The sequence below is a fragment of the Myotis lucifugus genome, unplaced genomic scaffold (genome assembly GCF_000147115.1).
Source record: "Myotis lucifugus unplaced genomic scaffold, Myoluc2.0 scaffold_372, whole genome shotgun sequence".
In the NCBI taxonomy this organism is placed as follows: domain Eukaryota; kingdom Metazoa; phylum Chordata; class Mammalia; order Chiroptera; family Vespertilionidae; genus Myotis; species Myotis lucifugus.
Genome location: NW_005871420.1, coordinates 157,904 through 172,779, shown reverse-complemented (window position 1 = coordinate 172,779; position 14,876 = coordinate 157,904). Strand labels below are relative to the sequence as shown.

The window sequence follows — 14,876 nt, the reverse complement described above, 5'->3', positions numbered from 1 at the left end:
GGGGTAATCAGGCAGGCAGATCCTGGTTAGGGGAGATCAGGTAGGCAGGCAGAGTCGTTAGGGGCCATCAGGCAGGCAGGCAGGCAGAGTGGTTAGGGGTAATCAGGCAGGCAGATCTGGTTAGGGGAGATCAGGTAGGCAGGCAGAGTCGTTAGGGGCCATCAGGCAGGCAGGCAGAGTGGTTAGGGGTGATCAGGCAGGCAGGCCACTGGTTAGGGGCAATCAGGTAGGCAGACAGCCCCTCGCTGGGCTAGCTTTGCCCCAAGCCATTGCACTCCAGCCCGTCACCTGTAGAGGGAGGCCACCAGTGGCAGGGGAGGGGGGGCAGCGCTGCACAGATGGCAAGCAGTGGCAGGGGTAGGGCCAGCTGCCTGCAGCCGGGGGAAGGAAAGCCCCGATAGGCCCTGATCTCAGGCCAGTCCTAGGGACTCTACCCGAGGGGCCCCGGATTGTGAGAAGGTGCAGACCGGGCTGAGGGACCCCTCCCTCCCCCACCAGAGTGCACGAATTTTCATGTACCGGGCCTCTAGTACAACGTAATATGCTAAAATGGTTTATGACTAGGTTCTATTGTTTAGTGAATCCAAACACCCACTCCAAAATAAATTGTTACATTCACATGAAACAAAGAAGAAAGTTTAACAAAATTCAAAAATCTCTTACAACAATGTATACTATCAATAAACACTTGTGTAGTAAGCATCCTATCCTATATAATAATCCTATATAATAAAAGGGTAATATGCAAAACAGAGGAACAACTGGTCACTGTGATGCGCACTGACCACCAGAGGGCAGGCGCTCACTGCAGGAGCTGCCCCCTGGTGGTCAGTGCACTCCCTCAGGGGAAGCACCACTCAGCCAGAAGCCAGGCTAATAGCTGGAGAGCACAGCACAACAGCAGTGGTGGGAGCCTCTTCCACCTCCACGGCAGCACTAAGGATATCCAACTGCCAAAGAATATCCGACTGCCAGCTTAGGCCCGCTCTGTCAGTTGGACATTCCCCGAGGACTCCGGGACTGCAAAAGGGCACAGGCCTGGCTGAGGGACCCCGACCCTTACCCCGTGCTTCATGCACCAGGCCTCTAGTATTAAATACATACTTATAAATTATTTCCTAGTTGTAATTTCAAGTTTGTCCTGGGAGAAGGTGAGTGTAACTTCCACCTACTCTTCTGCCATCTTGGATCTCCATTAAGAATTTTGAAATAAACCTTTTTGGGCTATTCATGGTGAGGGTAAACTTCTGCTAAGTAAAATTCTCAACTCAGTTTAAACAGAAACAAGCAAAATCCTCTAATAGCACAGCTCAAACTTCAGGAGAATAGGTTAAGATTTGATGGGGAATGCCGAAACCGGTTTGGCTCAGTGGATTGAGCGTCGGCCTGCGGACTGAAAGGTCCCAGGTTCGATTCCGGTCAAGGGCATGTACCTGGGTTGCGGGCACATCCCCAGTAGGAGATGTGCAGGAGGCAGCTGATCGATGTTTCTCTCTCATCGATGTTTCTAACTCTCTCTCTCCCTTCCTCTCTGTAAAAAATCAATAAAATATATTAAAAAAAAAAAAAGATTTGATGGGGAAGCAAAAATGAATTAATTAGTATAGAATATCTGCTACAATAATTTCTCAACCACAAAAACAAAACCCACTAAATTATAAGAGGCAATTAGGAATCCATTTATACAGTTTAGCTGTAGAAAACGAAGTTTAAAAATATTTTTGAAAAGACATGTTGGCAGAACAAAATAAGAGCTTCTGACTTACACGTGATGGAGGCTGAAAAAACATTAACAGATAAGATACTTTAAGCTCTTTAGGACTTGGCTGTATGACTTGTTAACATCCACATATTCTAGCTGTCTCTTGTCTATGTATGGCTAGATGTTTTTCTTCAAAAAAATTTCCTTTACCTCTATCTAGTTCCAAAATAATCTTGATTCCTTGTTTGACATTACTGGTAAAAATAGTTTACTAAGAACAGCAACACTCTGACAATCTTTTATTTCAGTACAGGTGACTTAAAATTTATCTGCAAAGTGTCTGTTTATAGTTTCTGAGGTCTTAACATCCTTTATGAATGTGTACACCAAAAGACACAGCCTGGGTAAAAAATATTTCTAGTAAGAGACCAAAACTAACAATAGTAGAAAAAGTTATTCTAAGTGATTGTCAATATGAGCTTCCCAAGATAACGGTGCATAATTAAAAGTAATACTGTCTGTACACCTGTAAAACAGGCACTACAGGTGCTAAGGCCCAATTACCAACGTCAATTATGTCCTGAAGAGATTAATGATCTACACAAATTAAGGACCTAAGCAAGTAAGCCCATCAGCCCACCTTCAGTGGCCACCATAAAAACCACATTTAAGTGAGAGCCCATGCCGAGGTGATTTTTTCTGTCCACCCATATACCTCATGATTATAAAGCATTAAGTGTAACATAAGCTTTTTAATTTTTAAAAATCGTTTCCTCAAGTCAGCCTATTTAAGTCTGACTTGACATGACATCTAAGGTAGAATATTCTGTGTGCCAGACATTACCTGTGTAAAGTCTGCATTATTTTTCAACTTTCTTATTATTTTATATATGATAATTTTGTGAATTAACCAGAGCCATGTTAAATATAATTAGAAATAATGCAGTATGGGGAAGTCTGAAAGGAAATAAAAGGTCTACTCTAGTCTACTCAATGAGAAATATCCCTTCAAAACATCACGTCATAAGAAATGTTGTTTGGCTAAAAAGTCCACTAAGTAGTAGTAAGCACCAAGCCTCTAAGCTAAATAAACTTATAAGTCACTTATGTTTCTTTGCAGAATTTATAAGTTTGCATCCACGCATCAAAGGATATATATGAGTTCAGTTAAGGATAGACTTACAAGACTGCCAATTCCTCTGTCTTGCTTCATCATAAAATTGACGCAACACAAGAAAGTCAATAACATCTGGCATATCATGATATCTAAACAAAAATAAGATTATTAAACTCCTTGGGTAGCAGGTTGTAGTTTAGAGCAACACTGTCCAAAATAAATACAATGGGAACCGCATATGTAATTTTTAAACTTCGACTAGCCTTATTAAAAAATAAAAAGAAACCAGTGAACTTAAATTTTAATAGTGTATTATATTTAACCAAGTATATCCTAATATTGTTTCACCATGCAGTCAATACAAAATAATGGTATTTTACATTCTTTTTCTTCACACCAAGTTTTCAAAATTCAATGTGTATACTTATGTCACACTCTATTCTGATCAGCCACATTTCCAGTGCTGAATGGCCACATGTAGCTAATGGCTACCATTCACAAGTTTATAAAATTATTTTTATTTCTAGTGGGTTCCCATCTATCGGAACTTAAACCCACATCTTAGGCTGTCCACAGTGCTCTACTATTTACCCGGCAGCTAAATGGAAAGAGCATGCTAACCAGCAAGAGAAAAAAATCTAAATTTGTTTTTTTATTTTAGAGAAAATCTAAATTTAAATAATTCCATAAAAAATAACACGTACCTAATAGAGAAAGATTTGTCCATAAGTTTTCCATTTGCAGGATCTATAAATGCTAGTTTGAGGCAACAGAGTGTAGGGGGTCCAACCTCATATCGTATTCCAACTATTTTGACCAATTCTTGATCCTTCAACAGATTTAAAAACAATAAATAAATATCAATTCCTCAAGACTCTAATTCTCCACATATTGCAAAATTTAATCAACTCACAATTTAGGCTTCCAACTCACAATTTAGCAGACCAGTTTAAGTGACTACTAATGACAATTATTTTTGCTAAAATTAATCTTCGCATCTTTTTGAAGATAAACATTTACTAGGGTTACTAATGTAAGGAATATATTCACTTTAGAAAATACAATAATCCCCCGTGATCCCACTTCTAGGAATATACCCCAAGAAAACAGAAACACCAATCAGAAAGGATATATGCACCCCTATGTTCATAGCAGCACAATTCACCATAGCTAAGATCTGGAAACAGCCTAAGTGCCCATCAGTAGATGGATGGATTAGAAAACTGTGGTACATCTACACGATGGAATACTATGCTGCTGTAAAAAAGAAGGAATTCTTGCCATTTGCAACAGCATGGATGGAACTGGAGAGCATTATGCTAAGTGAAACAAGCCAGTCAATGAAGGAAAAATACCACATGATCTCACTCATTTATGGATAATAAAGACCATTATAAACTTATGAACAAAAATAGATACAGAGGCAGAGCAGCCTCGAACAGACTCAAACTACAGAGGGAAGGCCGGGGAGGGTTGGGGGGCAGGAGGGGAGGGTAAGAGATCAACCGAAGGACTTGTATGCATGGATATAAGCATAACCAATGGACATAAGACACTGGAGGGTAGGAGAGGCCAGGGGATTGTCAAGGGCGGGGAAAAAAGGAGACATATGTAATACTCTTTGTAATACTTTAAGCAATAAAACAATTTAAAAAAAAATACAATAATCCCCCCCTCATTCTTGGTTTCCTTTCTGCTGTTTTAGTTACCTGTGGTCAACCATGGTCCAAACGGAAAATTCCAGAAATAAACAGTTTGTAAGTTTTACATTGTGGGCCATTCTGAGTAGCATGATGAAATTTTGTGCTGCCCCACTGGGGACTAGAGTCATCCCTTTGTCTAGCGTATCCACTTTGTATAAACTACCCATATGGTAGTCACTTAGAGGCCATCTCAACTATGAGAATGACAACTGTTTCGGTACAGGGAAGCTTAAGTTTTTCTAAATTATGCACAAAGTTAAGCCTTTTTCCCATTTGTATTTCTTCTTTTGAAACTTGCACTGCTTGAAGGCAGCCAATCAATGATTCCCTCTCATCATTGATGTTTCTATTTCTCCCTCTCCCTTCCTCTCTGAAATTAATAAAAAAATATATTAAAAAATAAATTTGCACTGCTTTTTAAAATCTGTCCTGGGTATGCACATTTTTTTAAAATATATTTTATTGATTTTTTACAGAGAGGAAGGGAGAGAGATAGAGAGTTAGAAACATTGATGAGAGAGAAACAACGATCAGTTGCCTCCTACACATCTCCCACTGGGGATGTGCCCGCAACCCAGGTACATGCCCTTGACCGGAATCGAACCTGGGACCTTTTCAGTCCGCAGGCCGACGCTCTATCCACTGAGCCAAACCGGTTCCGGCTGGTATGCACATTTTAAGATTACTGATATATATTGTAAAACTGCCTTTCTTGTAATTTTACATGTCAATCAATAATATATGAAGACTGCCCACTGATAAACGTAAGTCTTCCTACTAGATCTTAAGGCTTAGATGTAACAGCAGAAATGTTTTCAAGTAGGAAATAAATGGAAAGAAAATAATGAAATATGCCTCCAGGTTTTTTAATGGGCTTAAGTAATATAATTATAAATGTGCTAAATGTTAACACTATTATCTCACCCTAAGATCCATTTTTCTCCATGGCTCCTTGTTCGGGTTCAGTTCATAAATGTCATTTCTTCTGACAGCCTCAATATAAGCTTCATGACCCTGTCGAAAATATATAACCTACAAAAAGGATACATTGAAAAGTAACAAATAAAAACTTAAGAGTAACATTAATGTTTTATGTTCCACATCCATATTTTTAAATTTTATTACTCTCACCTCATCGCCCATTTGTGGAACAAATGGAGATTTTCGAAGTGTGGTGTCAGTTATCCAAACTGGAGGATGAAATTCATATAAATCTTCCGTATTTGCGAGCTCTGCTGGAGACATTCTCCGCAAATTCTGCCAAGGGGAAGAAAATAGAGCTTGGTAAAAGAAAAAGGAGCAGCATGCACTCTTTTATTGAAAAATAAAAGAAATGTCACCATTCAGAATGACTACTTACTTCATGTCACCTAATAATTAGTTTTTAAACATCATGCATATTGGTTCCTGAACACACACAGGAACATAGCACTAGTTTGCATTCTAGATCTACCCGGCACTTTCCTAGAATCCTTCATTTTAACGTTCTTCATAACATTGTATATCCCAGTGGTCGGCAAACTGGGGCTCGCGAGTCACATGCGGCTCTTTGGCCCCTTGAGTGTGGCCACTAAGTTTCAATTGCACTGTAAGTGCGCGCCCGCACGTGGTATTTTGTGGAAGAGCCACACTCAAGGGGCCGCAGTTTGCCGACCACTGGTATATCCTATGCAAGGGGGCTAATTTCCAACCTAAATCCTCTTCACTACAAAGCCTGCTCTGCCTGAGACACCAGTATGAATTTCACCAAAGACTAATCACCAAAGGCAATCGCCTGTGGTTTTAAGACTGGCAATTTTAAAATATGACCACAAATTCTTTGATCCTCCTACTCTCCAAAGTATCCTCCGTTTGAGTATGAGCTCACCTTGCTTCTAACAAACAAAATAAAGCCGAGTGACAATGTTTGACTTTAAGACTAGTAATAAAAAGCATCAGGGCGTAACCTTTGCTTACGCTTCTGCATCACTGAAGACACTCAAGCAGCCCTATAGAGAGGCTCATACGGTGGGAACTGAAGTTTCCAGCCAACTGCCCCATGAACGAGCTTCAAAGATGATCATCTAGTCCCAATCAAGCCTTCAGACAAGGCAACCTCAACCAACATGATGAGGCAACCTCATGAGTCCAAACCCCCTAGCTAATCAGCTCCCAAATTCCTAACCCATCAAAACATGATATAATACATGTTTCCTATTTTATGCAGCTAAGTTTCAGGATGACATGTTATAGGGCAACAGATAACCAGTACAAAGACATGGCATCTTTAAATATTGAGAGCTACCTGCACAATAAGAGCACATGCACTGTACATATAAGATCAAGGGATATTATAATTAGGAAAAAACTATGAAGATAGAGCATAGCAAATAAAAATGAGAGAAACATAGCAATCACAGGCAACACAAGAGAATATGCCTTAAAATACCTTAAAGTATATTTCCAGTATTGAAATTAATAGGAAAAAAAAGTGTGTGTTTTGGATCCTGAGAGAAACAGAACTCTCCCTTTAAGTTTCAGATTTAGAAAGGCTTAAGTCCCTAGTCCAACCCAGAGCAGATTAGAAAGGGAAGTTTTAATAATAAAATAGCTTTTCCAAAAATAAGTTTGCATTTTACATTTACTTTCAGATGACATAACCTTGTCAATAAAAATAAAGGCTTCAATTTTAAAAAGATTTCTAATTTTAAATGTGAACAGAAACACCTCTATAAACTGTACATAAGATGTTATTTCTAAAGACATATTTTTCTTACCTCTTTTTTAGGCTTATTTTCTTTCTTTCGCTTTCGTCTCCTTTTTGGAGGAGATACATTCTCAGTAGACACTTCATCCTCTGAACTACTACAAAACCGAGTAATACGCCGACGAGATGAAGTTCGTAAAGGGGGCTGCAAATTGATGCCTGCATCAGCTGTCCAATCAGAATATCGAGATGAAGAGTCACTAGAAAAGGAACACATTTTAAGTTCTTTGGAACCAGAATCTGGGCCCCCATAGCAAATTATTAATATAACCTTAGAAGGAGAGAGGAGGAAGAGGAAAAGACAGACCCCAGGAAGCTTCAACTTGAACAACCCGTCCTCTCCATCAATGAATACGGAAATGACCAAAGATCATGAGAGAGAGAGAAACCTTCACCGACTCGGGGAATTAGAAAAGAATGTAAGCCTGAGGAAATTTTTTTAAGTATAATATAGATGAGACCTCATGGAAGACAACATCTAGAGCAAACTAACAATTCCCCTTCTAAAAAATATAGTTATGCCCTGACCGGTTTGGCTCAGTGGATAGAGCGTCGGCCTGCGGACTGAGGGGTCCCAGGTTCGATTCCGGTCAAGGGCATGTACCTGGGTTTCGGGCACATCCCCAGTGGGGGGCGTGCAGGAGGCAGCTGATCGATGTTTCTCTCTCATTGATGATTCTAACTCTCTATCCCTCTCCCTTCCTCTCTGTAAAAAAAATTAATAAAATATATTTAAAAAATATATATATATAGTTATGAAAACAGTAGAGGTCACACAGAACCATAGGTAGCACGCCCCGCCCAAGTTAGAGCAGACTCTAAAATAGACTAGAAATTTTCATTAGAATGACAAACCATTAGTGAATACACTGAGAAGCCCAAGGAAAGCACAGCCATGCTTCTTGCCAAGAGAGGGACTTTCTTAGATATGACAGAAGATCCAAGAGAGATACCAGTCCTAGCCCATCCAGAAGCAAAAGCAGAGTCAAGTCCTAGCCGGTTTGGCTCAGTGGACAGAGTGTCAGCCTGTGGACTGAAGAGTCACGGGTTCGATTCTGGTCAAGGGCACATGCCTGGGTTGCCGGGCTTGATCCCTCATAGGGGGTGTGCAGGAGGCAGCCGATCAATGATTTTCTCTCATCATTGATGTTTCTACCTCTCTCCCTCTCCCTTCCTCTCTGAAATCAATAAAGATATATTTAATAAGAAAAAAAAAGCAGAGTCAAATGGGCCCTTGACAGTGGCTCAGTGGTTAGTGTGTCAGCCCTAGCACCCAAGGGTTTTGGGTACGATTCCCAGTAAAGGTCATGTATCTGGATTGCAGGTTCTTTCCCCAGCCCCAGTGTCAGGGCACATGCAAAAGACAACCAATTGATGTTTCTTTCTCTCTCTCTCCTCCCGCCCCACTTTCCACTGTATCTAAAAGCAATGGAAAAATATCCTTGGGTAAGGATTTTTTTTTTTTTTTAAAAAGAGTCAAACACGCCAAAACCGGTTTGGCTCAGTGGATGGAGCGTCGGCCTGCGGACTGAAGGGTCCCGGGTTCGATTCCGGATTGCAGGTTCTTTCCCCAGCCCCAGTGTCAGGGCACATGCAAAAGACAACCAATTGATGTTTCTTTCTCTCTCTCTCCTCCCGCCCCACTTTCCACTGTATCTAAAAGCAATGGAAAAATATCCTTGGGTAAGGATTTTTTTTTTTTTAAAAAAGAGTCAAACAGGAAACTAGACAGAATACTAACTGACAGCCTACCACAAGCTTAAGCAAACACATAAAGGCCTCTACTGGAACCATCATTGGCCAACTACTTACCTCTCAGGCTCAATAATGCACACTCACACAAACACACAAAATCTAAAAGCTTTTTATTATAAAAAGAGCTGTTCAAAAAAATTTAAGAGCATTTGCATGATAAAATTCAAGAAAAGCTGAAGTAAAAGACAATAAATATAGAAAGAGAAAGGAAAATGGTGGTTGCCAGGGGCTGGGGGTAAAACAGAGAATTGTTTAACAGATACACGTTTACAAGATGAAAGAGTTCTGGAGATTGGTTGCACAACACTGTGAATGTACTTAACCCTATTGAACTGTACAGTTAAAAATGGTAAATTTTATGTTAGGTAAATTTTGCCAGAAATTTAAAAAAATTGTTTTTAAGAGTAGACAAGTGTTCTAAAAATCACTCCAGCTTTTCTTAATCATCTATAATAATAAAAGCATAATATGCTAATTAGACCAGACAGCCGAACAGCAGAGCTGTCAGAAGACCTTCTGAACGAACGAACGAAGCCCCTTGCACAAATTTTGTGCATCGTGCCTCTAGTAATGAAATAAAAGAAGACAAGAAAGGAAGCAGGCAGTATAGTATGGTGTTCTGGACCAGCATACTATAAGTAGAAACAAAAATAAGATTTGAATCATATTTAGAAGGAAATTTTCTGGACTTGTGATGGATACATTTTGAAGAGAGAATTATGTCCAGGTTATGGCTTAAAGCATCTGTCAAGACAAAGGTGACATTTACCAAGATAAGGAACAGATGTTAACATCTGAAATCTGGATAATAAAACTAAACAAAACATAATGAATTTAATAATGGGGTTGTTTTTTGCTATTTAATCCTCCCCTGAGGACATGTTTCTATAGATTTGAGAGAGAGAGATGGGTGGGGGGGAGAAACATCAATGAGAAAGAGAAACTGATCTCTTGCCTCCCACACACATCCCAACCAGGGATTGAACCTGCAACCTAGGTATGTGCTCTGACCAAGAATCAAACTGCAACCTTTTTTGGTTTGGTTGGGACAATACTCCAACCAACTGAACTACCCAGCTAGGGCTGTACTAATGCAGCCCAAGACTAACTAGATGTTTTCAGTAAACGTGTTTTACACTCCTAGCTCAAATATTTATAGTCAAATAAAAATGCCCAAAGTATTTTCCACAGCAACAGCTGTTAATCCAGTTTTCTTCTCCTTTTACATGTATTAAGAACTCAATGTTAACTGTTCCATAGTTGCCATTCAAATACAGTTCTATGACTAAAACGCTTTAAAGATCAAAAACAAAATCAGATACCTTGAACTTTCACTATCACTTTCACTTCTTCTATCACTTTTCCATTCTTCTTCTTCAGAAGAACAGGAAGCTTCACTTTGATCACAGGAAGTCTGATTCATGGGGGGAAATAAAATAAAAATCTTGATCTCTGAGTGAAGTTAATGAAAAGTTGTGTAAATATTCTGTGTTTTGGACTTAAACCACTGTAATAGGTATGAACTGGTATCTCACCAGTTTCACTTCCAATTCCTTAATGCCATATTTGCCATCTGAATACTTTTTTTGATGGGCTGTTAGATCTTATGCCAAGTTTTAAATTGAGTTTCCTTATTGATGAGTTTTAACTCGTGGTATATTTTGAATGCAAGTCTTTTATCAGGTATGAGTTTTACAGATATTTTCTCCAATTTTGTGGTTTGTCTTTTCATTCTCTGTGCATCATTTTTGTTAAAACTCAAAATGTGAAATGTCATTTTAACCTCTACAGAATACTGTATTTTCACATATTTCAGGGTACAGTCAAAGTGAGACATTGGACATTTATTTAAGATTATTTTATATATTTTAAAGTTACAAACTCACATGTCTTATAGAGCTTGAAGACTCATTTCCAGAAGACAACTCAGTCTGTCCAACATTTCTTCTGCCATAATTTGGATATTTACGTCTACATGTCCTCTGCCTAAACGGTGACATCAAAACTACCGAATCTGACTGAAACATAAAAGAAACATAGAGATGAAAATCAATATCTGAATAAATACAATTTCAACAAAATAGGCATTCTATCAAATTCCCAAAAGTATTTCAGGCCAATAATAATAGTTGAAATATAAAAGAAAATATTCCTAAAATATATATATATTTATAATTATTTTTATTTTGGCCATCTGCTATTAAATCAACCTTGGTATTTTCACTTTTAAGATACTTGGAAGACATGGCTAAATTAGGCACATTAGATCAGCCTTTTCCAAATAAAACTATAAGTCAATTGACCATGAATGAAATAACCCAAAAAGTTTATCACTTTAAAAATATGTATTTTATAAGTGAGAAGATTTAAACCCTGGACATAACTAGGGTTAATATTTGAGGATTATTTCAGATAATCCTTTGTATGCACATAGTGACACATTTCTTAAATTTTTGGATGATTTGTTGTCAGCACTTTTCAATTCTGCTTGAATTTTTAAAATATATTTTTATCAAAACAAAAATATCTTCAAAAATCAGCCAAATAATGACCCTGGCCAGTTTGCTCCATTGGTAAGGTTGTGGTCCCTATAGGCCAAGGTCCAATCCCCAGTCAGGGTATGTACAAGAGGCAACCAATGAAGACATAGTGGAACAACAAGTAGATGTCTCTTTCTCATCAATCAATAAAAAAAGATTTTAAATAGCCAAATAAAACAGATTGTATTTTTTTAATATTTTTTAATCCTCACTGAAGGGCATGCTTAAAGGGAGGAAGGGCAGGAGGGAGAAAGACATCAATGTGAGAGAGAAACAAGAATCAGTTCCCTTTGGGTACATGCTCAGCCAAGAATTGAAGAAACCCGCAACCCAGGTATGTGCCCAACTGGAATAGAATTGACCACCTTTCGGTACACAGGACCAGCTCAATCAGGGCTACATTGTATTTTAAGGGGATAGGGTGAGGGTAGGGGAGAGGGTGGGGAAGTGGAGGTGATGCTGGTGGGCAAGGGAGAGGGGCAAGCTATATTCCTCAAACACCAAAGTCATATGTGAAATCACATAATAAAAGCATATATTCCTTGAATTAATATACAAATAAATTTGCTTATAGTTCCTTCTGTTTGATAATCAATAGTGTGTATTATCACTTCAACATATCATTGGCTGATTTTAAAATGAATTACATTTTCCTTAATTTGTCAGTACTATTTTTTGTTAAAGCAAAAACTCGTATTGAGTTTCATAACTGATAATGTCAAACACTGTTGGGTCAAATCTACCACTCATAAAAACAAGTAATCTGTAAAAAAAAAAAAAAAAATTTTTTTTAAATCAGTTTGAGCTCTGGCTAGTGTGGCTCAATGGGTTGGGGGACATCTGGCTCCAAATGGCTAATGGTTCAATTCCTGGGCAGGGCACATACCCGGGTTGCAGGCTCGATCCTGGTAGGGGGCGTGCATGAGGCAGGCAATCAATGTTCTGCTCTCACATTGATGTTTTTCTCCCTCTCCTTACCTCTCTCTTAAAAAAATTTAATAAAATCATTTTTTTAAATCAGCTGAAGGGCATTATATACCTAATAAGGCTATGAAGAACTAGACAGTAAGCCCATCCTTACGATCAATTCTGGGAAAATCCTACAAACACACAATCATTTTCACCAGTTTTGTAGCACTAATCTTACATTTTGTGTATCTTCCATGAACTCAATGTTAATGCTATTCATATAATGTTCAAGAAACACCAAATAAAGAAATTAAATACTAAGGCAGTGGTTCTCAACCTTCTGGCCCTTTAAATACAGTTCCTCATGTCGTGACCCAACCATAAAATTATTTTCGTTGCTACTTCATAACTGTTATGTTGCTACTGTTATGAATCGTAATGTAAATATCTGATATGCAGGATGGTCTTAGGCGACCCCTGTGAAAGGGTCGTTTGACCGCCAAAGGGGTCGCGACCCACAGGTTGAGAACCGCTGTACTAAGAAATAAGATTTTCTTGAGTTTGGAGGGTCACAAACCATTGTAACATCTAAAATTTTTATAAATGCATGATTTGGGTAAACTTCAGAAATAGTTTTAGAAGTAAGATGGTTGGTTCTCTGTGGAAGAAAAGAGAGTGTAGTGATTGGGGATGGACACAAAATGTTTTTGATGCGTTGGTAATGTTCTAGTTCTTGGTCTGAGTGGTCATTAGACAATAATCTTCTAGAATCTGTTAACAGTATTAGGCATTAGGCTACTTTTCTCAAGTTTTTACACTATTCCTCTTTCCTAACAGCTGTACAGCCTTATGTCTACTATTTTAAATCCCAAATAGAAGGCTTTAAGCAAAATATATTATTCTATTTCAGGTGAAAATTACTAATATTCTCAGTGATCAAAAGAAAACAAATTTTAGTTCAATTTCTAATTTGCTTATTCCTAAGAAAAATAGAATTTAGGTTACCTTTTGTGAGAACTGAAGAGTCTTCTTTTTTCTTCCAATTACATAAAGATTTCTTTCCTCTTCACCTTTCTCTATTCTAAAGTCTTCCAACTTCCTACAAATTTAATTATCCAGTTATATTAGTTAGTGAACTGATGAATAAGTAGAGGATATTAACAGGAAAAAATCATCATCATGATTCTAGAAATCATAAGCTTACATACTTTTTAAGTTGACACAAGAAATTATCTAAGGTTATAGCAAAACTTAAGTCAAGCTATACTTTATGTTAGAAATTTAATATGAGTATAAATAAAATCTCAGCAGCAGCTAGGAAGTCCTAACTTTCATATTTTACAAAGAAATGGTCATTTGTTTGTATTCTGATTGGCCCTATTAGGACCAATTCAAACAGGATCTCTCAAATTAGTAACTCAAAGTGTCCCTATAATTTTCCAAGATTAAAATTCCTTTCTCTAAAGAAAAAATAAGAGCAGAATCCTCCTCCAAACCATTTAAAATGTTTTTTAATTTGTAGAAAAACAGAATAGAATGTTACTACTTCTAATCACCTATTTTTTACTTATATGATACAAAAGAAGCATTATAATGTTACTGTGACCAACTTCCAAGCAAGGGGCCTTTACCGTGAGGATGGTACTGACCATTGTTTTCCTTCTCCACAGTTAGAGAGAACGAATGACTGTCCTCTTTCTCCAAGTTGAACATTACTGAAAACACACGACTTTGTTTTTGTTTACTTTAAAACCCCACCAGAAAAGATTCAAAACTGACATCTTGGCCATGCTCCAAGACATAATTGGGCACGCAAATGAGTGTAAGCACAAATTCGGTGAGGACAAAAACACATTTCTAAGAAAATTACTTTCTCAAGGTTCAACTGTAGCCCATGCTCAAAGTACAGTGGAACTTTATTTTATCCACAGGGGAATTCTATATTAGACTCAATCCTTTATAAGTTAATTTCACCACTTTTATGTGTATTTAAGGAATTATATGAGGTTTTTCACTTGCAGCCAAATTAAATTCCTATCCCATGTTTTTACAAAACACTGCATACATTTCATTCTCAATCAATAATAAAACAAAGGCACACTCTAGGCTTCAAAAGTATTATGTTTGTGTGCATTCCATGCCTCATCAATCACTAATATCACTCAGCTGACAAAAGTGATATTATAAAAGGTTTTAGAATGAATAGAATTTCTACTATTATTGGATAAAGACAAACAAATGCCTGAAATCTAGCCCCAAACAAATTCCTCTGCTTGAAAGCAACACTGTGTGCTAATCTTTCTGCATGGCAGGGTTGTTTCCCTTCTCACATTTTTATCTATTACTAGCAGCCCGGTGCATGAAATTCATGCGGGGGGGGGGGGGGGGGCGGGGGGGGCCCTCA

At 38.0% G+C, this 14,876-nt stretch overlaps 1 protein-coding gene across 1 annotated transcript in view; it reads right to left on the bottom strand.

Annotated features, from left to right (window-relative positions):
* Positions 1-14,876, bottom strand: part of BRWD1 (bromodomain and WD repeat domain containing 1) — an 88,316-nt gene that overhangs the window by 42,616 nt on the left and 30,824 nt on the right. Inside the window, exons 17-24 of the mRNA XM_014466949.2 lie at positions 13,478-13,571; positions 10,910-11,041; positions 10,346-10,437; positions 7,279-7,468; positions 5,654-5,779; positions 5,447-5,554; positions 3,524-3,648; positions 2,868-2,968 (exon numbers count right to left, since the gene is read on the bottom strand). Coding sequence (XP_014322435.2) covers positions 2,868-2,968; positions 3,524-3,648; positions 5,447-5,554; positions 5,654-5,779; positions 7,279-7,468; positions 10,346-10,437; positions 10,910-11,041; positions 13,478-13,571 — 968 coding nt within the window. The remainder of the gene's footprint in view (positions 1-2,867; positions 2,969-3,523; positions 3,649-5,446; positions 5,555-5,653; positions 5,780-7,278; positions 7,469-10,345; positions 10,438-10,909; positions 11,042-13,477; positions 13,572-14,876) is intronic.